The 26243-nt window shown below is 33.9% G+C and overlaps 1 protein-coding gene across 2 annotated transcripts in view; it reads left to right on the top strand.

Moving 5' to 3' along the window:
• Positions 1–26243, top strand: part of LOC136030159 (histone acetyltransferase KAT2B-like) — a 74897-nt gene that overhangs the window by 24082 nt on the left and 24572 nt on the right. For both annotated transcript variants that reach the window (XM_065708885.1, XM_065708886.1), the window contains 4 exons: positions 6027–6135; positions 16507–16652; positions 19968–20108; positions 21493–21635. In XM_065708885.1, coding sequence (XP_065564957.1) covers positions 6027–6135; positions 16507–16652; positions 19968–20108; positions 21493–21635 — 539 coding nt within the window. The remainder of the gene's footprint in view (positions 1–6026; positions 6136–16506; positions 16653–19967; positions 20109–21492; positions 21636–26243) is intronic.

Below are 26243 nucleotides of genomic sequence, written 5' to 3'. Positions count from 1 at the left end.
TATTTTCCTAACCTAAACCCTTTCTGAGATAGCAAGAAGTCAATTAACTAGAATTTTACCAATTATCTTATGTAAATGTTAGTGGTTCAAAGCTTTAAGCTGTGTGCCTTGAGTTAGACTAGTTATGTGTGTTTCTATTATCTTTAGGCTATTTAAAAAAAAGGACACCAATGAAGTAGATTACATCTGGTTTGCAACATTTGACCAATATAGTCCTTGGGCTTTATATATTTAGCATCAAATATTGTTGTTTACTCTTACATAGAAAACACCAACCTACAAAGTCAAGCAAAACACAGTAGGCCTGTTCCGTTTTTTCTAATCAGCCTATATAGGCCTAGAATAGGCCTAATAAAAAGTCATCTGTTTGGACACTGGTATAGTATGACACCTATAAAGTATCATGAATAAAGTCACATAGATGGTTTTTTATATGTGATACTGTCATAGAGCAGGCTAAATAAACATTGGTTTTCATTCAGAAAATGTAAATGTTTTGGTAAATTTATAGCAGTTCATAGAACTGACTTACCAATAAAGTGAACATACCACTCAATGCCTTTTTTTTTATTCTCTTTACCAATATAATAATTATTTCTACTATAAATTCAAATTTAAGCCCTTTTTAACCTAACCTAAATTAACCTTGTAATAAATAATTTTAGCACTAAGCAAATATAGCATTATTGTTTTTAAAAAAAAAAAAGACCAAAAACAAGATTACACTGAGAAAACATAGTATTATTTTGTAGAAAAGGAATGGTAACTCATACTTTCATTGAAAATTTGTCATTTTTAAGAGCTCAAAAAGTGCTTAAATTTGTATTTATGGTAGAAGCAACTATTATATTTGTAAAGAGCATAAAAAAAAGGCATGAAGTGGTATGTTCACTTTATTGGTAGGTCAGTTATATGAACTGCTATAACTTTACCTATGTTTTTCTTTCCAACTTTATTATATAGGCTAGTGCTGAAAAAGGAAGTGGTTGGCTTCCCAAAATATTTTGGTTAATATTTTATCCAGTTTAATGTTGATAAAATAAACAGTCTTGATCTTCATTATTTTAATTTTATTCTTTGTTCATTCATTCTTTTTTGGAGTTTTGACAAGTTTGTTAAATTATGGTAACAAAACACATTTTCAACTTTAATAAATAAAAAATTAAAGGAATAAATATCAGCAAATATACATTAGGCTGAATTGAAAATGCACATTTGTTAATATTTTTTCACTAAAGTGCAAATTATGTTCTTGTCTTGAGAAGGCATGGGGTTTGTCAGCCCTAGTCATGTCAATTTTTGCTTGTTTAGAGTTTGACATGGTTGTTTATTATAATTTCTGTTTGTTTTGGGTTTTATTTGTTTATTGATAGTGATTTGTGGTAGACTAGTATGTCTTTTTCATTGCAGAAGAAAATAATATTTTATTTCTTTTTGTTGTATTTTTTCTGTAAGAATTCATTGTTTTGCTTGCTATTTGTATATCAGAGAAACTTCTTCAACAGTTTTTATCAACATAAACTGTTTTGAAAATCTTAGTAACAATAGCACTATTAAATTTAGCTTTATACCTTCTTGAGTTGACATTAAAATTAAAAATTAATACAATTCCCAAAAAAATTCTATCTCTGCTCTTTGACAACCTGGATATATTTAGTTAAATTGTCAACTTAATACCATAAGTTGTTTGGTACTTGTCTGTTATAGCACTAACCACTAAAGAAGTGAAGTTAGGTCAATCCTAATGAAATATACCTTAGTATGACAAAATATAATATCACAGAAACAAATTTGGGCTATATATATGTACATTAGGGAGGTTGGGGAGGGGGGAGTATAGCAGGTCTGTATGCAAAATGTCTTAGCTACAGTTATTCTGCATATTATGAAGTAAGAATTGTTTTCTAAATTTATACTTTCCATATACATTACCCCCACTCCCCTAAAGTGTAAATATATAGCCTAAATTATGTATTTCCTATCCACTATGTTGCTTTCCTTTGTTTTGTCTCATGCTAAGCTGAAAGGAACTAAACAAAGAAACTGGTTCTACAGTGTAATAACAGATGAACAAATTGAATGGTTGCTGCTATAATAGACAAGTACTATTTGATATTGCTGAAATGTCTTATGTCTACCAGGATATAGTCATTATCTTTGAGTTTAATTTTAAGGCACACAACTGGGATTTTGACATATCCCTAGAGACATAGTTACTGGACCATTCAACTATTCTGAACAAAATGGCTTTCTCAAAATTTTGATTAGAAGTACTTAGAAAAGTATGGGCTAAGGAGGAATGCTGCTTGCCCTCTGATCACTTCTGAGTCTTGAAAAGGGTGCTAAAACTCTTGATTTCCAATTGTATTAGCCTGTTTGAAATCTCAATGATATTGCTAGCTACAATAATGCTTACATGTCCTTTTGAAAACCTACATGCAAATAGTCTTTTTGTTTAAATGAAACTCTCTAAAAGTTTCACCTTAATACCCTTAGTATCATTAATTACCTTAGAAGAAGCATTAGAAGGATGTGCATAGTATCTTTTGGCTAATACAAAATCTGCCACAACTTACACCCCCCCCCCTCTAGGTTTAACTTAATAATGTTGGCTGTTCTCAAGCTTTGTCACCCTTTTGATGATAATCTACATGTTCAAAGTATATATTAATTTAGCTTCAACTTAATTGATTGAGCTTCAAATTAAAGCTTAATATCATCAACCATTCCTGAAGAATTGCTGATATGTCCTCTTGACAACCTTGTTGGGCATAGTGTGTTTTGATTTACTTCAATTCAGTTTCAATATTACTTAAAATTTGTGCCTAAATACTCTTAGCCATAGTAGCAGTAGTAGTAGTAGTATGAATAAAAGTAGCATTACAATACAACCACTGTCTTTTGATCAGTTCAACATCCCCCATAACAACCCCTACAAGTTTCAACTTCACACACAAAACTGTTCCTAAGATATTGCTAATATGCTCTTTTGACAACCTGAATACAGAATGGTGTGTTATTATTTAGTTCACCTTACCCTCTAAAGATTTTCTGAAAATTTCATCTTCATACCCTTAGGCATAGCTGTAATAGAAGTCATAGCAGGGATTGCCTACAGTCACTTTTTTCTCTTTTGTCACTTCATTTAGGGCATTTCACTTTTTCACTGAATTTGTCACTTTTTTCATGTTTTGAGCATTTTTTTTTTTTTTTTTTTTTGACAATTTAGTGAGCTAATGGAAGGTTAGACATTCAAGTTCCTAGAAAAGGTAAGTTTACTCTTGATAAATAATCTTTCCATAGCTGCTCATAGTCATCCATTCACTGAATTTCTACCCAAATTGATCAAACAGTTTGTGGTAACAAACTGTAGTAAGGAGCAACCCAGCTCAATAGTAAACAAAACTCTAAAAAACAGAATTTCGATATTAATAGATACATCAAAAGAATTGGATTTTTATGCTGATTTTAAATATATAAGTTTCATAAAATTTAGTCTTGCCCATCAAAAGTTACAAGCCTGAGAAAACTTCTCTTATTTTGGAAAATAGGGGAAAACACCCCCTAAAGGTCATAGAATCTTAACAAAAATCACATCATTGCATTCAGCATATCAGAGAACCCACTGTACCAGTTTCAAGCTCCTATCTACAAAAATGTGGAATTTTGTATTTTTTGCCTGAAGACCAATCATGGGTGTGTGATTATTATTTTTCAGTGGTGATTGCATTGACCCAGTGGTCCTAGAATGTCGTGAAATGGCTCATTCTAACGGAAATTAAAAGTTCTAGTGCCCTTTTTAAGTGACCAAAAAATTGGAGGGCATCTAGGCCCCCTCCTATTCTCATTTTCCCCCAAACTCAACAGATCAAAAATTTGATGTAGCCATTTTGTTCAGCATAGTCAAAAAACGCAATAACTATGTCTTTGGGGACAATTTACTCCCTCAGTCCCTGGGGGAGGGGCTGCAGGTTATAAACCTTGACCAGTGTTTACATATAGTAATGGCTATTGGGAAGTGTACAGACGTTTTCAGGGGGATTTTTTGGTTGAAGGGAAGGGGTTACATGGGAGGATCTTTCTATGGAGGAATTTGTCATGGGGAAAGAGAATTTCCGTGAAGAAGCAGGATTTTCTAGCATTATTTAAGACAAAAACAATGGAAAAATAAATATGAAAAAGTTTTTTCAACTGAAAGTATGGAGAAGCATTAAAACTTAAAACGAACAGAAACTATTATGCATATTAGGGGTTCATCTCCTCCTAAATACCTTGCCCTATGCATTAAAGTATTTTTAGTAATTTTAACTATTTATTCTACAGACTTTGTGATTCAGGGGTCATCCTTAAAAGTTGGGACAAAATTTAAACTTTAATGTAAAGAGCAAGGTATTAACAAGGGGGCAAAGCCCCTCATATATGTAATAAAAATATACAAATGTAGAAATTTGTTATATAAGTTAATTTGTAAGTTATGTATATTTTCACGCTCAGGGAGGGGGGTTCTGATATGATAAATTGCTTTTTATCATTTCTCCAGAATATGGTATGCTTGCTGGGACTATTTTAGCTAGTGTCAGCTAAAAGTTAAGGCTCTGCAATATAAGTTTGTAAAGCACATCTCAACTAGGTGGCTTACCATAGGAGAAGCTACAAACTGCTAGATTGAGCAATGACATACTCTGATTGAATATTTTCTGGAATTTGTGCAAAAAAAAAGAGCCGAGAAGCACTTTTTTTTCAAATCTGAAGTATCGGAAAAGTGTCAGTTGGCTAAGAAAGACACCAGTGAAAGCTGAAATCTAGTTTGTTGTGAGTTCTGCAAACACCAGCACCATATTCACTGTAGTGTTTTGAAAACACAAGCTGTTGATTCATTTGCTGAGTTTTGAGTTGTTTTGCTTGTACAGAGTTCTTCTTGGAAGGATTGTACATGCTGATGATCTCAACCATTACCTCACAGTTGGGTTTGAAAGCATAGACAGTGCTGCAGAACTATATCTAGAGTAACCTTATGAATGAACAAATCCTGGTAGCTCTTTCTTCTTTGAAAGCAACTCAAAAAGATAGAAAACTTTTTCCCTAGGAGTTATGAAGCATGTGAAAGCTGTTGTACAGTATTTTTAGACCAAATGCCCTGTGAAAAATGAGTTTTTCCAAAGTTTTAGCTGCTTCAAGCTTCCCAAACCAGAGTCCCAGACAATGGTTACAGTGATGTTCTGTACTTTGTAACAGAACTTTGGTTTGAGACAAACATAGAGAAAGTTAAGGGAGATCAATTATTATGAAAGTTAGATGGTGTGTCACCACCCATAAACAGTACATGAATCATTAGCTATTGGCAAAGGATCCTAGAACTGGAGACACCATGTGGTGATGCGAAATATCAAATCTTGGGAGCAAGGATTTTTTGTTCAGCTCTGTTGATAACTAGCATGCAAGCCTGTCCAAAGGAGTGGATGCTATATGCTAAATCTTTTGTTGCTAATGCTAAGTACAACTGTGACAACAAACCCAAGCTTGTGCTGATCAGATAAAAGCTGCTGTATTTGACCAGGTCAGCTAGAGCTAGCTATGAACTTGTATGAAACAGGATGAATGGAAAAAAAAGAAAAGTTTGGAGTTGAAAAGGAAGACACTGTGTTGACAGTCCAAAACCTGATCCAGAAGAAGCAGAAGATAGTGGATACATTATGGTTGTATACTATGGATATATTATTTCTGTAACATGAACAAGATGATGGTTGGTGAATGTAGAGCATAAATTTCCAAATTGCTTACAGTCACCCAAAGTGCTCATGCAGCTTAAGGAAGCTTTCTTTTATTTTTTCCTGCACTAGATTAGAGTTACTCGACCATTATCATTTAAAGAGCATTATCATTTTAGAGGTACCATTTTAAATTAAATTTCATTGCTTCCTGACCTAGGTTTAATGTTACTTTAAAAGTTGTTTATCTCTTCCTCCCTCCTTTGTCTCTTTCGCTTTGCAAGTACCCAAAGTTGAATTTATTTGTCTTTATTCTAGCATCCAGGTTGTACGTGTTTTGGCTGGAAAAATCCCAATGCTGGTGGTAATGGTTCACAACAATCGGTTAGCTCTCAAGACTCATGCAGAGGCTGTAAACACCCTTTTGGTATGTTTTCTAATATAGTTTTGTGTCATGTTGTTACAAATAATGTTTTACCAAATATAAAAAAAATTTGTACTTTTTTTTGGATATTCTGCCTTTCTAAACACAGTTTATTTTTGATAATATGAATTATGGATTGCAGGAGTGGGAATATCAGAGTTTTGCTGTTGCTTCTTAATGAAAGAAGATTTCAACCTAATTTCGAACTCAGCATACCCACACCCTGACAATTTGTGTTTTGTCGATGAAACCGTTCTGCATTTCCCCTGCAGTGTTAATCTATCTGTATGATTAAATAAACAGTACCTTTGTTTAAATCAAAATTATACGACCTAAAGGTTTAACTTGTATTTTCTTCAGTAACCACATGACAGCAGTGTCGATTATACATATTTTGCTCTTTCATAATCTGATGCTGGAAGTACAGGAATATGAATGGAGAATCTTCAGGTAGGACTATTAAAAAGATGTATATGAAAACTTTGTCCCACGTATAGGTCGTTAGTGGTAGATATGACATTTTTTTGGCCTAAATTTTGCCATAACTTGCCTCTTGCATCCTCTGTCATATTATGAAGCTTCTTCAATTTTTAGAGAACCGGTTCAAACATATGGAAATAGGTTTTTCATGATACAGATTATATGGACTGATAGGGCACATGGCACTCAGTAGCTCTTATCTGCTTCACTTTTACAAAAACAAAAGCTTACTAATTAAGCCTATGGAAACGACATGTTCAGAGAAAGTATACTTTACTCTGATTTACTGAAAGAACATAAGTTTGGAAGATGTTGGCCTTCGATTCTTTCAGATAAAAAGAAAAAGTTTCAATACGGGTTTTTTTAAGTGTTTTGTGTTTTGCAAGTGTTCTTATGATAGTTGAAGATAGTTGAAAAACATCAGTAGAAAACAACTTGAAATGTAGGTTTTTTCTGTGCAGAAAAATGTGCAAGGAAGAATTGGAAATCTTTGAGCCGTATTGGGAGCTCGGCATACAGTTTGGGAATATGAATACTCAAAGCCAGTTAATAAATAAGTATGTTGTAAATTACTTAGCAAAGAGAAAGATGTAACAGGTATAGAAGCCAGTACATCTGATTGTTTTCTGATATTCTCTGGTGAAAAAAAGTGTGTGGAAAATATTTCTCTTTGGTGCTTTTAGGATTGGCTACCCTACCAATGTGATTCTGGTGTGAGGGTTCTTACTTGTGAAAATTGTCCTGTAATAAATCACAATTTATCTGCCTTGCTGTCAACTAGAAACCAGTTTCAACTTCTTGGTCGCCCTTCGTCTTTATCCTTGTCCCTTTTCCCGCCTCTCAAAGCTGGGAAAGATTCTGAGTAGAAAGAGTCTGCTTTTTATATTAATTAATTAAAAAAAAACTTTCTACAAAGTAAGTTTTTTTTAAAGTAAAGAATTCCATTAAACCAAAAATGAGCAAATATAGAATAAAATAATCAACTAACCATAAAACTACCACAAGTCAGCATCAATAAATAAATAAAACCCAAAACGAACATAAATTACAATAAATAACCGAGTAAACTCAAAACAAGCAGAAATTAAAATGAGTTGGTCTCTATGCTCTCTCAAAGTGAGAATTTAATTTGAACTTAGCTGATTTTCATTTATTTTTTTTTTTAACGTTTTCACTTTTATAGCCTTTATAAATCAAGTACCAGTATATGTATGTTAAACTGACAATGCGCATTCATTTGTATTTTTCAGTAAAGTGAAAATTTTTAATGTTGATTTTTTTTTTATGTTTTCACTTTTGTAACTTTAATAAATAAAAATTAATTAAGATGTTAAAGAATACATATCAGCATGTGTATGTTAAACTGACAATGCAAATTCGTTTGTGTTTAGTAAAGTGCACATGTTCTGGCTTTAGAAAGCATAGGGGTTTTGAGCCTTAGGTTGATATCTGCTTGTTTTGAGTTGAATTCGATTATTTACTGTAATTTCTGTTCGTTTTAAGTTTCATTTATTTACTGATGCAGATTTGTGGTAGTTTTGTGCTTGGTAGGTTATTTAATTCTATTTTTGCTTCTTTTTTTGGTTTAACAGAGTTTTTTGCTTTTTTTAAACTTATTTTGTGGGAAAAGTTTTTAAAATTAATTTCAGTTTGTTTTATATTGACATAGTCCTTTTCAGGTAAAAAGAAAATAATAGTTCGAATATTTCCAGTTTTTCTTTTTAAAAAATTGTAGTTTGGCCTGCTAGTTGTATGCTAGAGAAACTTTTCCAACAATTTTTAACAAAAGATTTCGACGCAAATAGTAATATTTAATTTTGTCATATACATCCTCTAGTTGACCTTATAGATAAAACTTAATGCCATTCCCGAAAAATTATATCTATGATAGCCTAGATTCACTTACACTCTTTTGGCTTTGTTAAATTTTAAGAGCAGAAGTAGTAATAGAAATAGCCCTGGAAGTTTGAAATTAATACTTTCAGTCATTCTTCGTATATTGCTGAGAAGTCTTATTGGCAACCAGCAAACACACAGTGCGTTTCGACTTATTTCAAAGCAGTAATTAGTTTCATAATGGACAAATTACGTATCTGTGAGGGTTTGACCTACCCAATAACCTTAGAGATGTAGTTCTAGAGCGTTCAGCTACGCTGAACAAAATAGTTTTCTTAAAATTTTGACTGGAAGTGTTTGGAAAATTTTGAGCTAAAGAGGAAGGCTGACTTCCCTTCACAATGTAAATGCACAGTGTCTTCTGTTACTTCAAATTTGCCATAAATTTTCTCACAAATTTTACCTTCTTAGACTTAGCGTTGATAGTATTACCATCATAATAGTTGCAGTAGTAGTAGGAGAATTAGTTGCAGTGTTAGTGTTGCACTAGTAGTAGTAGTAGCAGCATTTCCTGGATCTATTCCAAAGCTTCTTTTTTTCTGCCTTGTCCAGTCATATATTTCTTATTGCCCCATTGTTTGGATGTCTACTTTTTCGTCTACACTACACTGCGGTCACATTCTGTCAAGCATGACAAAGCACGGTGTCTGGTTATGGACACCGACCGTTCCTTATCAACACCGCTCTTAAGTCTACAGTCTATTCCCATTATTTCTTCTGCTTCTTTTGTCTTTCATCAGCTTCTCGGCAATCTTCCAAAATCTCTTCAAAAAACTCCTGTTTATTTTTGATTCAGCTCCGTATAACCTTCGTTCTTCATATAATATCTTCATTACGCCGACCCCTAGTGTTCGATCAGATTTCAATCCCCTCATTGCTTGTCAACAGGTTTGGAATTAACTATCTTCTTCAGTATAGAGATGCCTCTCGTTTGGGACTTTTAAAACGATTCTTATGGATCATTCAGTAAAGAATCAAACAGAATAGCATTTTTTTTCTCCTTTTCCTTTTCCTCTGAGGATTTAATTTTCCCTAACTGTTTATTCAACGAATATGGTTGTCTTCTCTGCGCTTTGACTCCCAGCCCTCAGGTATGTTCTGTTTTTCATTTTATGTTATTTGGCTATTGTTCTCTCTTTTTTGGTTGTTGCTTCTATTGCTGTTGTTTTTTTTTTTGTATCCCCCTTCAACCCCTGGCCATGGAGCCTTTCGAGGGAGAATAAGAGTATAATATTTCCATTTCGTATTTATTGGTGAATAAAACTCTGAATTAATAGCGGTAGTAGCATCTACGTCTTGCCTTTTGGTCAGTCGAACGGTGCTAGGCGTTTACAACCCCCCCCCCCCCCAGAGCCCCCCCCCCCCTTGCGGGAGGACTAGCTGGAAAATATATAATTTAGGCTACATGTTTGCACATAAGGCGATGGGAGTAGAGTATTTGGACAGTTTTAAGTCAGAAAACAATTCTTACATCATAATATACAGTAACTTTGTACTTGACACATCTTGCATGCAGGCCCGCTGTACTTTACCCCCCCCCCCTAATGTGCAAATATATAACATAAATATGTTTATAAAGTAGCAAAGAAACTAACGAAGAAACCGGTTTGTTCTCTATTTTTACACATCGTAAACTTGAGTGAGTGGCATATAATACACAAGTACCGGAATTTTTCACGAAGAGAGAGCCGCATTTCCCGGTGTTATTCAAAATAGATCAGAAATACAATTTAAAAAAAAACAAGTTATTTCAACTGAAAGTAAGGAGCAACATGAAAGCTTATAACGCGTATGGAAGAGGTTGCCCCTCCTCAAGACCTGCTCTTTACGCTAAAGTTTTGACTTTTTGTCCTAATTCTTTAAGAACAATTCCTGAAACACAGTGACCGTTTAATTAGAATAATAAGCTTTATTTTAAAATTCTATAAAAAAAAAACTTTGGCGCAAAGAGCGAGGCTTTAAGGAGGAGGCAACCCCTTTCATACCCATAATAATTTCTGTTCGTCTGAAGGTTTGATGTTGCTCCTTACTTTCAGTTGAAAAAACTTGTTTTTTTTTAGTTTAATTTCGGACTTCTTTAAAATAATACCAAGAAATCCTAACGAAGAAATTGGTTAGCTCTCGAGTTTTATACAGCGTACGCTTAAGTGAGTGGCGAATAATACACAAGTACCAAAACTCCTTTCCCTGCGGAAAATATAAAAACAAAACATATATAAAATTCTCAAATTTGGAAAGCCTTATTTTCCAGGGGGTGGGGGGAATGCTGGACACCCAGTTGAATATCCCTTTCATGATGCACCGGAGGTTTAACTTTGAAATGACATGTTGTTCCAAAATTTTGCTGCTGTACGCTTTTGACGCCCTTTTCACCTTAATACTCTAATCCTTACAAGGTTGCAATTGAAGTAGTAGTTGGAGTAGTTTAATGACAGTAATAGTAAATACAGCAGTGGTAGTAGTGTTAGTATGGACATGCATATAACACATTTTTGTCAATATGCTCTTCCTCGTTAAGTGTTCTCTGAAAGATCCAACTTAATACCCAAATCCATCTGCAGTGCACAGTCTGCAAACAATTAGTGTGTTCTGATTTAGTTTAAATTCCTCCTCAGTATTCTGTCAAATTTTCAGCTTCAAATGTGTAGCCTTTTTTGTACTACCATCATAGTAGCAGTGGTAGTAGTAGGAGCAGTAGCAGCATAGTTGCGGCAGTATTAATAGCAGTTGTTCCAGGTACATTTTGTCTTTTGGTCAACTGAACATCCCACTCACGATGCCCTTGAAGTTTCTGTTTGATACGATAAGCCTTTCCAAAATTATTGCTGATATGCCCGTTGATCATCTCCCTTATCATTTCCTGAAAGTTCAAAATTAATATGCTCAGTTATTCCTGATTTACGCTCTTTTGACTACCCATATGCATGTACCATGTTTTGATTTAGTTTAATACTCCCCTCAATATTTCCGTGGAAGACTCACCTTAATACCCTTCGAATTTTTGGAAAGCAGCAGTCAAGCATGCATACCTTTTCTCAATAACACACTGTATGTGTGAAGAGTGAACAAATTTCATAACTTACAGCCTTTGTCCTGAGGCCTCGGATGGGGGGGGGTTAACATCCTCAAATGCATAATTACTGAAACTGTCAACAGTGTGGAAAAAAATGTCTTGAAACTTTGTTTGGATATTTGTTTTGGGAAATGATGGGCGTGGGTGGGGAGCTGATTGCTTTCAAATCACTTTGCCTCTTGAACTGGACACTATAACTTCAAATTTCAAATCAAATGAGACGCATCTGAAGTTTATACGACAACCTATTCCATTAAAACCTTATATTACCCCGGGGGTATAACTTACAACCCTTGCCCCAGGGTTCTGCGGGGTAGAGTGAACCATGGATTCATTGTTATATGTTCTTTGAAGTATTTTGAACAAAATAGCTATCTCACAATTTCAATCAGATCTTTTTTTGTGAAAAGAGAGGTAGTTGGTAGGGAGGTTTAGTTTCCATTCGTCATTTTTGATTGTTAAAAGGGAAGTTCACCTTCCAATTTTCAATAAAATGGGCCAAGTCTAAAGTTTATACAACCCGATCCTTAAAAACCATAAATTCTCCCGGGGCATAACTTACAACCCTCATGCTCTGGTGGTTTGTATGAACCCCAAAAGCCTTGTTATATGATCTTTGGACTATTTTGAATAAAATGGCTGTCAAAACTTCTATTGGATGTGTTTTGGGAAAACACGATGTGTGTGTGGGGGGGTAGCTGCCCTCTGATAAAAAGGTTATCTCAAAATTGTCTTTTTATTGTCTGCATTTCGAGAAAACACGATACCTGGGGGGATAGCTGCCCTCTGATAACTTTGACTCTTTAATGGGCACTAGAACTTCTGATTTCCAATCCAATGAGCCCCCTCCGAAGTATATACGACCACCCTTTCTATAAAAATCCTATATGCCCTCAGGGTATAACTTGCAACCCTTGTGCAGAGGGCTTTTGGAGGATGCATCCCCAAAGACGTGGTTTCTGGGCCCTTCAACCACGCTAAACAAAGTTGTAATCTCAAAATTTTGATTGAATGTGTTTGGGGAAAGATGGGCGGGGGTTGCTCTCAAATCGCTTTTGACTCCTAATAAGATCATTACACCTTCCAATTTCAAACCAAATGAGCCCCATCTGAAGTTTATATGACCACCCATTCCATAAAAACCTTATATTCCCCAGGGCATAAATTACAACCCTTGCCCCAGGGCTCCGGGGGGCTATGTCAACCCTAGAGTCATTATTTTATGTTCTTTAGTTTATTCTGAACAGAATGGCTATATCACAATTTCAATCAGATGCTTTTGGTGAAAAGAGAGGTAATCGGGGGGGGGGGGCTAGATGCCCTCCATCAGTTTTGACTGTTAAAAGGGAACTATAACTTTTAATAAGGGCACTATAAAGTCCAATTTCAAATTAAATGAGCCCTATCTGCAGTTTATATGACCACCCATTCCATAAAAACCTCATATGCCCCCCCGGAGCATAACCTACAACCCTTACCCCAGGGCTCTGTTGGGTTGTTTCAATCCTGAAGGCATTGTTATAAGTTCTTTAGACTATTTTGAACAAACGGCTATCGAACAATTCCAATCAGACGTGTTTGGTGAAAAGAGGGGTAGTCCGGGCCGCCCTTTATCGCTGTTGACTCTTATAAGGTAGCTAGAACTTCCAATTTCTAACCAAATGAGCCTCTTCTAAAATTTATACAGCTATCCCTTTCGTAAAAACCTTAAATATCCCCGGGGCATAACTTACAACTCCTGGCCTTAGGGGTTTGTTTTAACCCCAAAAACCTTTTAATATTGTCTTCGGACTATTTTGAATAAAATATCTATATCATCATTTCTATTGGGTGCATTTCCGTAAAATATGACGTGTGGGGGAGTAGCTGCCCTTCTATCACTTTGACTTCTAAAAAGGATCTAGAACTTCAGATTAGTAATCCAATTAGCCCCTCCGAAGTTTATACGACAACTCTTTGTATAAAAACCTTCTATGCCTTCAGGGCATAACTTAAAACCCTTTCCCTGAGGGTTATGGGGGGGTTGTCATCCTCAAAAACAAGATTTCTGGACTTTTCAACTACTCTGAACTAAATGGTCATCTCAAAATTTTGATTGGATGTGTTTGGCTTAATGATGGGCGTGGATGGGGCCTATTTGCCCTCAAATCACTTTTGACTATTAAAAAGGGCACTAGCCCTCTCATTTTCCAATCGAATGAGCCTTTTTTTGAAGTTTTTACTACAACTCCTTCTATGCGAATTGCCCTGGTCTTACAGAAAAAATATAGTAATAATAATGCCTTGTGCCACCATCGTTCTTTACTTAGGCAGCGCTATGATTTCAAATGTATCAACTTAATTAATTTTTGCATGACCATCAAAATTTTTAGCTTAAAAAGCTTAAAAATTTGTCACTGTTAGAGAGCCTGGGAAATTGGAAGTTGCGTTCTTCATTGTAAAAGATTTCGCGACTCAGCAAGCTGCCGATTTGTTCCATAAAGCAACAATTTTTCCCCTAATAGGGCTAAGACCATATCACGTGAAAATTCTGATGTAACCAATTGGCTTAGGGGTGATGAAAAGTCAATTTTAAAACTTACCAGTTTCAGAGGACATAGTGCTGTGCTGTGCCGCCCTCGTCCCTAAACCCATATTTATTTAGAATATACTAATCGAATAATTATTATAGACTGTTTGTCCAATAATACGTTTTTACTGTTATTGATAGATCTTTTCGTTTCTAGGGAATACTTAAAATCTTGACAATTGCATTTTCAGGCTCAAGCTCTCGAACTTCCCTTGAAAAGCTCTTCAGACAAAATTGGAGAGGGATATAGAATTTTTTATATATCTTCATTTGGAGAGGTATATTTGGATTAAGCACACGATACGGCCTGGGAAATTGGAAGTTGCGTTCTTCATTGTAAAAGATTTCGCGACTCAGCAAGCTGCCGATTTGTTCCATAAAGCAACAATTTTTCCCCTAATAGGGCTAAGACCATATCACGTGAAAACTGTGATGTAACCAATTGGCTTAGGGGTGATGAAAAGTCAATTTTAAAACCTACCAGTTTCAGAGGACATAGTGCTGTGCTGTGCCGCCCTCGTCCCTAAACCCATATTTATTTAGAACTAGCTGTTGGGGTGGCGCTTCGCGCCACCCCAACACCTAGTTGGTGGGGCGCTTCGCGCCCCCCCAAGCCCCCCCGCGCGCGTAAGTCGTTACGCGCCATATTAGTTACGCGCCATTGTAGTTGTGTCCCTGTGTCCCACCTGTGAATAGAGATAGATATAAATATATGTTTTTAACTACGTAAAACATGCGAATATACAACATTCTTCGCTTTCCCATTGTCTGTGCATATAAATAGATTGTCAGGTTTACTGACTCTTGAACATGCAACATATAATTGTCCATGGGAAAAACAATCCGTATTCAGATCTATACCTCATTATTCTAATGATGTGTCCCTGTGTCCCGGTCGTCATTTATATTCCCTGTGTCCCGGTCGTGATTTGTGTCCGGGTGTCCCAGTCTGTAATTTCTCTTTGAGGTTCCCGGTCGTCACTTATATTCCCTCTGTCTCGGTCTAATGACGTTACCGTCAAAGCAAAAATGACGACAACTAATTTCATGACGTCAGCCGACACAGAAACATGACGTCACCTGATCCACAGATCCACAGGCAGACAGACAACTTATTTTTATATATATAGATATACTAATCGAATAATTATTATAGACTGTTTGTCCAATAATACGTTTTTACTGTTATTGATAGATCTTTTCGTTTCTAGGGAATACTTAAAATCTTGACAATTGCATTTTCAGGCTCAAGCTCTCGAACTTCCCTTGAAAAGCTCTTCAGACAAAATTGGAGAGGGATATAGAATTTTTTATATATCTTCATTTGGAGAGGTATATTTGGATTAAGCACACAATACGGTTGCCGAGGAGGTTGAAAACTTCTCTCTTATTGCAGAAACTGTAGTTCGTAAAAAGGAAAATTAGCTTTAAATATCAGAGCATTGCGAGAAAATTCAAGCGTATAGAGCCGGGGGTTGATTTTATCAATAGTCTCTCATATTTAGGAAAATTATATTTTAACTAGTAAAGTAAGTACACTTAAATGAATGCCTCTCATCAGAGCTTTGCTAGATAAAATTGAACATTTAATTTAAAGAGGGGCCTTGGCAATAACTCTCTTATTTCTGATTACTATGAACTTGATATTAAAAACAAACTGAAACTAAATTTAATTTTTTTTTTTCTGAAAATAAAAAGCTTTGTTAAATTCAGAAGGAACAGAAATTACTTGATATCCTTCCAACCCCCCCCCTCACTTTTTATGCTACTTTCTGTCTTCTTGCTTCAAGAATGAATGCTCTGACACAATAGATTTGGGATAAAAAGTAAGAGAAAAGAAGGATCACAATGCTTTGAGAATGGAATAGCTAATTTCTCCGCATTTGTTTTCCTAGATGCAAATTTTAGTGCATGGTTTTTTGAGGGCAGTCGGAAAGTAAAATAATTGCAGTTACCAGCTGTACCTATATATATATATATATATATATATATATATATATATATATATATATATATATATATATATATATATATATATATATATATATATATATATATATATATATATATATATATATATATATATATATATATATATATATATATATATATATATATATATATATATATATATATATATATATATATACATATATATATATATATATATATATATATATAAATATATATATATATATATATATATTGCACTCCTCTGTATAAGGGATTAATTCGGTTCTCTCCTGGTTTTGGTCACGCTCTTTACCTTAATGTGAGTAATCTTTTTTTTTCGAAGTTTCTGTTGTTTTCTAAGATAAACTGTTCCCCATATGAATTCATCAAATGTTCGTTCTAGCTAATCACACTAGTCACTTGGAAGACCTTGGGGAAAAGCAATTGGATGAAGCATTAAGCATGGCAATTGATGTTGAAAATTTGTTTTTGTGTGCCAGCAAAGATGATGATCCAGACAAGAAGCAAGTCTTTTTTCTACTTTTAAAAGTAAGATCGTCTTATAATAATAAAGAAGACAAAGTTTGTGTATTATGAAATACCTGCTTAAATATCTTTGATCTATACAACGTATTATTCAAGGAAGGAAAATAATTTGACTGATCTTAGAACAGGCCTGAGTTGCGGCGAAAAAAATGATATAAAATCCAAAGGTGTTTTGTGGGGGATGTCTCGTCTAAGTTCTGGCTTGTACAGATCACCTTGAAAAATTGAATCCCAAAAGCAGAAACTTGGAATGAATTCATGATATAAGACATCTGTTTGTGTTTACGGTGGTTAAGTGTTCGTTGAATTTCATTGGACAATGTGTCGCTTTTCTCTTTCATTTTAGAAGCTATTATTTCCTTTTCGTTATTTTTATCCTTTATTTTTATTTGAATACCATTTTCTTCTTAAAAATATTTGGGTTCTGCTGGAAAGTTTTTACTCAAATATTCTGCTTGAATTTATGTTTCCGTACAATAAACATTCACATACAAGATTAACACCATACTTTATTTACAACTCTGAATATTTCATATCTGGTGGATCACCACCAATTTTGTAGCTGTATTATACTTAATCAGTCCATTTTTCTAGCAAAGGTGTAATTGAAACTATTGTGACTAATCTTTTTTTTTTGCTTGACAGATTTGTGTAAACCCTCCCTTCCGAATTCAGTAAAATAAAAAGAAAATGATTATGTATGGTATTAACTATTTTTCTCTTAGTCATAAGTGGATTAAAGGGTCTAGGACTTTCCTAAATGTCCATTACCCCTTCCCCCCTATTTTTTCTCCATTCTGTTACAAAAAATATGTAAATTTTTCACTTAAAAGCTAATCCACTTTAATTCAATATCGTTTGGTTTTTCTGTCAAATAAAAATATATCTTATTTCTCAGCGTGGCTGGGCTTTTAAAAGTGAACCCAAAGGTCATTGCATGAAAATGAACAAATCTGATCCGTTCAACTTTTAACGTCTCGCAATGTTTTGTGAACACAAAAGAATTTAACAAAGGTTATGTTTTGTTTTGTCATTCTTCAAATCAATTGCTATTCGTTAACGGTCAAGGAAGAAACAGGTCGAAGCAAGAAGATTGACGATAAAAATCTGGAAAAAAATATTGGTGTCGTTTTTCAAATCTTTCTTGATTTGGAATTAAATGAAAAAAAACAAGTTTTTTCAACTGAAAATAAGGAGCATCATTAAAACGAACATAAATTATTCTACGTAAGAGGGGGCCGACCTTTCGTCAACCCTCGCTCGCATACTAAAGTTCTTTGGTTCTTAAAAAAAAGTTTATTGTTCAAATTAAACAACCCTTGTGTTTCAGGAGTCTTTCTTGAAGGATTGGGCCAAAGATTCAAACTTTAGGGTAAAGAGCGACGGCTGAGGAAGAGGCGGCCCCTATCATTTTCGGAATAATATCTGTTTGTCTTAAGTTTTAACGTTGCTCCTTACTTTCAGTTGAATTTTTTTTTGCAGTTGAAACATAAGAAAAGGTTTTTCTTATTTAATTTAAGATTCTTTTTCAAATCATGCCGGGAAATTCGCTTCCCCTCTTCGTGAAAAATTTTCCTGGGAAAATCTCCACACAACGAATTCCCTCCATAGAAAATTCAACCCTGCTTAAATTTACTCCTCCCCCATATTTATGAGGGTTTTATCTATTTACGAATTCGGATCAATCCGATTTTATCTATTATTGACATTTTTTTTTTGTGTAGTCTAATAAGGAATTGTGAATTTTTTCCAAGAAAAATGATCACGGATGTGTATTTATTTATTTATTTTATATAATTTGTTCCATTGGTGATCTTATCGAACTGACGGTTCTAGAAGATCACAAGAGAACTTATTTGAACGGAAATCCAAAATTATAGCACCCTTTCAAAGTGACTATAAGATTGTGCCACTAGAAGTGGTGTTTTCTGCCATTTTTCGCATCAAGCTACGATTTTGCCCCATGGAGGACCAAGTTGTTGTCGATTATAAATTTTATGAAAGCCACATGATTTGAAAATATTGAAATACCATATATTTAGCTTTCCTGCCGCAGAGGAAGTAATGCCGCACGGTTGCGTATTCATTCCTGGAAAATCAAATAGTGCATTAAAATAAAGGTAGCCTACTTCAGACCAGTCGATTTTGAATTTGCCTGGTTCTGACCTCGAGTTTGACTCCTTGTAGTTAATTTGAATTAGAATAAAGGAAAAATTGCCCCTTAAAGGTATTTCAGACGGGAAAGCCTCCTGATGTACGCTTAGTGGACGAGTTCTCGATCGCAAGGGGTGAACTGGTATAATCCAGTTTAGTTCTTAGCAAGGGTGTCACCTTTGAGGGGGGGGGGGGTTCCTAATGTTGTAAGCCAGTTGGATTAAAAATTTGAATTGGTAAGATTTTGCTGATATGATAAATTTTACCGGCTCGGATATTTTGATCAGGACAAATGAGCTGATGGAAATATAATGACGCAAAATCAATGAAAGAAGATCACTCTCAGTCGGTAAAGAACAGATATAAAGTAATTTTAATAGTAATTTCACCTAAATTAGTCGGTAAAAATGACCCAGTCGGTCATTAAAATCCATTTCCCTTCTCCCTCCACCTCCCCTCTCCCCCCAAAAAAAAATGACAAGTGACGACTCTGGTTGGTAACAGATCAAGTCCACAGGAGGCTATTACTCATATTGGAAGGAATATTACAATATTTGTGATATTAGTTGAACATGGGAATCAGCAATATTGGTTGAATGTTTCTGAATTTCTTCTTTTTTCATTATTTCTGTTTGTCATACTTTCTCTTTGGCTGCTCAATTTTGCACGTTTTTCATGTGGAATAAGCGGAATCGGATTCTATAGTGTAGCCAATTTCGCTTCTAATAGAAGCGAAATTTGTAGCTGGTCAAAATGGATTGTGTGTGAATGAATAGACCACTCTAGTAAGTCTAAAGTCTTCCAAAATTGGATGTTCAACTGTAGATGAATAAAAAAAAACCGTTATTTTTGGCTTAACATGTTCAATTAATATGAAGTTACCGCAAAAGAGAGGAAATAGCTCATAATCACACAATTTTAGCCGTTTTTGTATAAAATGTTGATTATTATGTTCAGAAAAATATTCTGTAGCCGAATTAGCAATTGGATATTTTCTTAAATAAACATAAAAGGCAATTTTTTCCTGAATAACAGTTTTGGAATTCCGTCAGATATTTTTGGTAGTATCTTGTCTTTTCTTTCTGAAATTTGTGGTAATTCCAAGACTTAGCAAACTGGTCGAATGGTGTAACTCAGAACCTTAACTTAAGTTTTATTTTTTAGCTATTGAGGAAAGCAGTGTCTCAGCTTACCAAGCCAGTGATTGATCTTGGACCATTAGGAACTCCGCCTTTTGAAAAGCCCACTATTTCCAAAGTGATAACCAACTTGGTCTTGTATCGATACAGTAATACCAGTCCTCAGGTAACCCCTTTTTTCAGTTCTTTCTGTATATATACATTTTTTCTTATTTTTCACCTTTCGGCTCATTTATTCACCTTTGGGTTATATTTTTCACGTTCACCGCCAAACATTTATGCATTACAAACAAAACATAAAAAAAATACGGGAAACAAAAGGAAATAGGAAAAATGTAGGAAAATTGAAATCAATCTTTAAAGAAAGCAATTTCATTTGATTTAAAATACATGGAATTTATGTAAGGATTAAATTAGTGCCACCAGAAGTAATCGTCATACGAAAATTGAAATCATGTAAACCCCCCCCCCCCCTTCCGTAACAAGATTTTTGTTTAAAGATAAAAGAAACCGGTAAATTTAGCGCTTTCTCGGAACGCATTAGTTACTTCTTCAAGCTCCCCTCTTAAACAATAAAAGATATTTACTTCTATTGCTGCACGGGTCTTTTTTTTTAAAGATAAAATCAAACTTGAAAAGTTTATTTAGGAATGCCTAAATGAGTCCCGTAGCGTTGTCAATCGAAAAGAACATACCTAGCCATTGGCGTTTTTCAAACCTTACTAATCAATATGATAGTGCTGATAATACTATATAGTGTATCTAGAAACTGCCAAATTACACGTAATTTGTTCTGCTTTTCTACTGTCTCTTCTTTTTTTTTCTTCTTTTTTTTCCAGCCGTGCCCCTACTGCAACTAAAAGGAAAGACGTTTTAGGAAATTAGTGAATTTATTTTCTAAGAATCTAAATGGGAAAAAATGTCGCAAGATGTGTCAAGGAAACATAGAAGTTTGCCAAAGGATGCATAAAAACAAGTCTGATGTTCATAATCCCTGTTAAACACTTATTTTGCGACAAGTCTAGAGCTGTAATTTTCACTAAAAGGACAAAGCACTTATATCATTATATTATTTAGTTTCAAATCTATCCTGTGACCGGATTGTGATTGATTTATTGCTTGGACTTTTTCTTAAAAATTTATCTAAATATATTTAAAAGGGGAAAAAATTTTCTATGTCGCTTATTTTGGACGTGTTTCTAATCTATTTTTCGGTTTCAAAGAAAAATATACAAAGCTATGTGATTCGATAGATGGATAAAGCTGAGTCTCAGCTATCAAATGATAGAAAAATTTCCTTCTTGTGTTGAAAAATTCCCAAAAACTCGCAGCGAGAACATAAATCTTCAGGATTTAGAAATTTGACCAATACAACAAACGGGAATCATTTAGTTATAATAAATTACAAAATAATAGACTAGTGTTAGGTAGTTTTATAATACCTCCTCTAACTTCTCTCAACGAGGCATAACTTAATTTATAATTAGTTATGCATTGATTGTATTTTGGACGTATATGAATATTACTCTTGATTATCTCTATTTTCTTAGGATTGGAAAGATCTAGTTGATATAGCAAGAACATTTGTCCACTATATAAATACCTGGAAGTTGGAGACACCCTCGTCTAGACAGCAGCATATTCTTCCTATTGCTGAAGAAGATCCTGCATCCTACAAATATGATTATGCGAGGTAAAAAAACAGTACTATTATGTCCTTTTCGTTTTTTCGTGATCTTTTATTCTTTTACTACTATTATTAGTTCGTCTATTTATCAATTATTTACGACAAAACACAACTTCTACCTAGTTTCTGCCGCAAGATTTCAAGGCCAGGAAGAAACAGGGAAGAAAACTAAAATAAAAGTAATATACTAACAAAAAGAAAAAATATGAAAAAAAAGAAAAAATAAATCTCCCACCTAAAAATTCCCCAAAATCACAAGCTAAGCAGGGGAGTAGCATATGATACCAAATCAAATCATAAATTTAACTCAAATAACTCATGCTCAAACAAGCATCCAAATCTAATCCAGGGGACATTGACCCCAGGAAAAAATCTATTACTAACTAGAAATTCTTTCACATTTTTTTTTTTTTTGAACATTAAAAACGAGTGGTAGCATCGGTCAGACTCTGAGGCGTGTTCTAGATACTATAAAAAAAAACTATCAGAGGGTCGAAGTCAAATCGCAATTTTGGAGTATGAAGGATGTGTAACTTGCTGGAAATGCGAAGATGATAAATCAATTGATCAAAAATAAAGGATAAATTATCAAAAAGTTCAGCAGGAAAGTGACCATGTTACTGCAGAAAAATGAAAGAATCACATGACAAAAATCTCCGAATCTGCCTTTTAAACATAATCTCTTTTATATTTTTTATTTAGATCTTGATGAAGTCTATATTTTGTAACTTTCAAAGGTAAAGGATATGTTTTAAGAGAAAGCAACTTCTAAGACTATTCTAGCTAAGCTTGACCAAAAAGTTAAAGATCTTGACATTGAACAACACAGTTTTGGCTAGTTTTGATGCTACAGGTATGCTTCGTGTGATATTCAAGAATGCGAATTTTTTCTTTAAAAAAAAGTAGGGACATAATGCTAAAACAAAGAGACTAAAAAAATGTCAGATATCGATACCACTAGGCGTCTTTTCTGTATTTGCACTAGCTTTTCCTTATAGTTTCGATACACAAATGAGTACCAGAGTCTCACGTTTTTCGTCCATTTTTTATACAGAATTTGTTAAGACCTCTACATTCAACGTTTTTCCTCCAAACACCGTTTCTTGGGTCGGATTTTGGATGGCGTTGTTTCTGCATGGAACAATGGAGAGACTTCACTTAAGATCTGTTAGTCTTAACTCTCCAGATTATAATATTCAGATCACCTTAGGACCTGAAAATGATCATTAACTGCCCTTTCTGTATTTTTCGATTCAAAGAGTCTCGTCCTTGAGTGTTCCATTTATGAAACTTCTACACATAACGATAGGTATTTGCAATTTTCTTCCAACCACTTTACTTTTGCAAAAGTAGGAGTAGTAATGTCCTTAGTTCATCAGGTGCTACGAATGTGTTCTGAAGGTCATATAATCCCAGTACGAAAATATCTCAAATACATCTCATTTTGCAACGAACATCCTGGTCAAATTGCAGGAACCGTTTTAGATTAAAGTAAACAAAAATGAAAAAGAAATCTTTTTGGAGAGCGACAAGAAATACTCTACTCTTTTAGCATATATTCCAAAACTGAGCGACAAATTTGGAAGAATTTTGAATAAAAACATAGCCCAAGTGCCACCTATATGCATTGAAGTAAAATGTATAGTTTTTTCAACAGCGGCAAGGATAAAATCTGTTCCATTCTGGGTATTTGTGTCTGGATAATCCCCTAATCTTGTGGTTATTTCTATATTGGAAGGACCTACTAACGGTTAGAAGAGAAGTTATCGAAACATGAATATTCAATCAACAAAGCTATGAAGTTACACCGAAGACTCAAGATTGGCTCAAAACATCCTTTAAAACCCTGACCACTTCATCTTGTTTGGTATCATCTCCATTATTGCTCCCCCTTAAAAAGCTTCTAAGAGGCATTTGAAATTTAAAAACATCCACCGAAAAGTCACCCTTAATGGAGATAATTTTTGAAACCTCTGTCTTCTCCACTTATAATGTTCTTATCATTTCTGATTTTTTTCGAATTTTGACATCATTATATTTTGGAACCTAATAAAAATTTTGACAATACGAATCCTAGACAGAGATTAGCACTAAATAGACCGAATAAAATCTTGAGTTTAACGAGTTGCTTATTCACTCCTACTTAAGAAAGGACTTCATTTTGTTATTATTGTTTTTTATACTCTCCCCTAGAGTTTTATCTACGTTTTATTCTTCTTTTTGAACTTAGGGGAGATGAGCAAAGGTCTCGGCTGAAATATTTGTATTTTTTCTTCTTTTTTCACTGGCTATGATTCACCTCGTTATCCTGCGGTGTCTCGTTTTGTTTTGGGGAAACGGAGTGTTTGCGTTAGGTATGTAATCTTTTTATTCTATACGCCTGTCTCTCATTATCAATTTTTTTTCTTAATTCTTCTTTTATTTTTATACCTTGTCCCATAGGCTCACGTACGATCAGAGCCATGAATCGGAGGGGGACAGGGTTTGCTATAGAATTTTTGTGGGGGGAAGCAAAAACAAAAGCACGTTTATCACGTAAGCCATGTTTGGCTCTTGAAAGCTTTTTATTGTTTTCTTTGAAATATATGCTAGAGATTTTATGTCTCTCCTACAGAATGTAAAAAAAAAAATTGAAGTACTAATTGTAGCTAATGCTAATAAGGACTCCTTGAAGATCCCCTACGCATTACTTAAGATATCAGCGTGGAATGTAGTACAATACTGCTATTGTATTATGGCTGTAGTTTTGTGCCAGTATTTCCTAGGGTAAAAGCCTAGAGATCTTACTGGAGAGAAGGAAACATGTTAAGAAAACAATTTTTCACTTCATAATATGCAGAACAATCATAGTTATCACATTTTGCATTCAGCTAACCTTTATCTTCACTTATTTCAGTGTTTTTGCAATTCTTAACATATTTATCATTTTTTTAAATAGCTTTTTTATCAGTTTTGAATCATCCCTGAAACAGAGCACTCTGTACAAAATTTGTTTGTAGAGGACGTTAAACGTATTGCAGTGGCGTTAACATAAAATTCATGAAAAAAGCCTATTGACTAAAGACATATCTATCTTCTATATATATAAAAATAAGTTGTCTGTCTGTCTGTCGAGTGACGTCATGTTTGTCCGCATATGATGTCTGAATTATTTCATCATATACCAATTCAAAAACAAGAGTATTCAAGCCGATGTAGCTGAGTTGGTAACGCGTTATGTTCCAGGTTCTAGGTTCGAGAGGTTCCAGGTTCGAACCTTGACTTTAGTATTAATACAAAAGAAGAAAAAAACTAAAAAAAAAAGGTAAAAACTACAAAAAAAACTAAAAAGAAAAAAAACTAAAAAGTAAAAAAAAGGTAAAAAATTAAAAACTAAAAAAGATAAAAAACTAAAAAAAAGGTAAAAACTACAAAAAAAAACTAAAAAGAAAAAAACTAAAAACTAATAAAAAAAAACTAAAAAAGGCTGAAAACTAAAAAAAAGGTAAAAAACTAAAAAAGTTAAAAACTAAAAAAGGAAAAAAACTGAAAAATAAAGGAGAAAATGAAAACTAAAAAAATAAAAATAAAAAAAGGTAAAAACTACAAAAAAAGCTAAAAAAAGGTAAAAACCAAAAAAAAACTAAAAAAGGAAAAAAACAAAAAATTTATTTCAAAACTAAAAAAGAAAAAAAACTAAAAAAGGAAAAAAAAACTGAAAAAGGAGAAAAAGAAAACTAAAAAAAAATAAAAATAAAAAAGATACTAAAAAAAAGTAAAAACTACAAAAAAAAACTAAAAAGAAAATAAACTAAAACAGCTAAAAAAAAAGGTAAAAACCAAAAAAATTTAAAAGGAAAAAAAAACTAAAAATTTATTTCATCATATACTAATTCAAAAAAGAAGGTATATACAGACCGGGACACGGGGACGCAAATGACGACCGGGACACAGGGACGCAAATGACGACCGGGACACAGGGAATATAAATGACCGGGACACAGGGACACAACTGCAACGGGGACGCCGGGGGGCACAGGGGGATATATAAATGACGACGGGGACACAGAGAATGTTCGATTAGCAATCACCATCAACAAAGCTCAAGGGTAATCATTAGAATCATGAGGTATAGATCTGAATACGGATTGTTTTTCCCATGGACAATTATATGTTGCATGTTCAAAAGTCGGTAAACCTGACAATCTATTTATATGCACAGACAATGGGACAGCGAAGAATGTTGTATATTCGCAAGTTTTACGTAGTTAAAAACATATATATATATATATATATATATATATATATATATATATATATATATATATATATATATATATATGTATATATATATATATATATATATATATATATATATATATATATATATATATATATATATATATATATATATATATATATATATATATATCATGAAAAGAGAAATCACCAATGCTACAGCACAAACACACAAAAAAAAAAAGAGAGACAATGTGTGTGTGTGTGTGTGTGTGTGTGTGTGTTCCCGAAGATATGTGTGTCTGAAGATATATATGTGTGTCCCATATATATATATGAGTTCCCGAAGGCTATTAATAACGACATGCATTAGATCAAAGTTCATTACCAATGAGA

This window comes from Artemia franciscana, chromosome 8, assembly GCF_032884065.1.
Source record: "Artemia franciscana chromosome 8, ASM3288406v1, whole genome shotgun sequence".
In the NCBI taxonomy this organism is placed as follows: domain Eukaryota; kingdom Metazoa; phylum Arthropoda; class Branchiopoda; order Anostraca; family Artemiidae; genus Artemia; species Artemia franciscana.
This window is presented reverse-complemented; position numbering and strand designations above follow the sequence as displayed.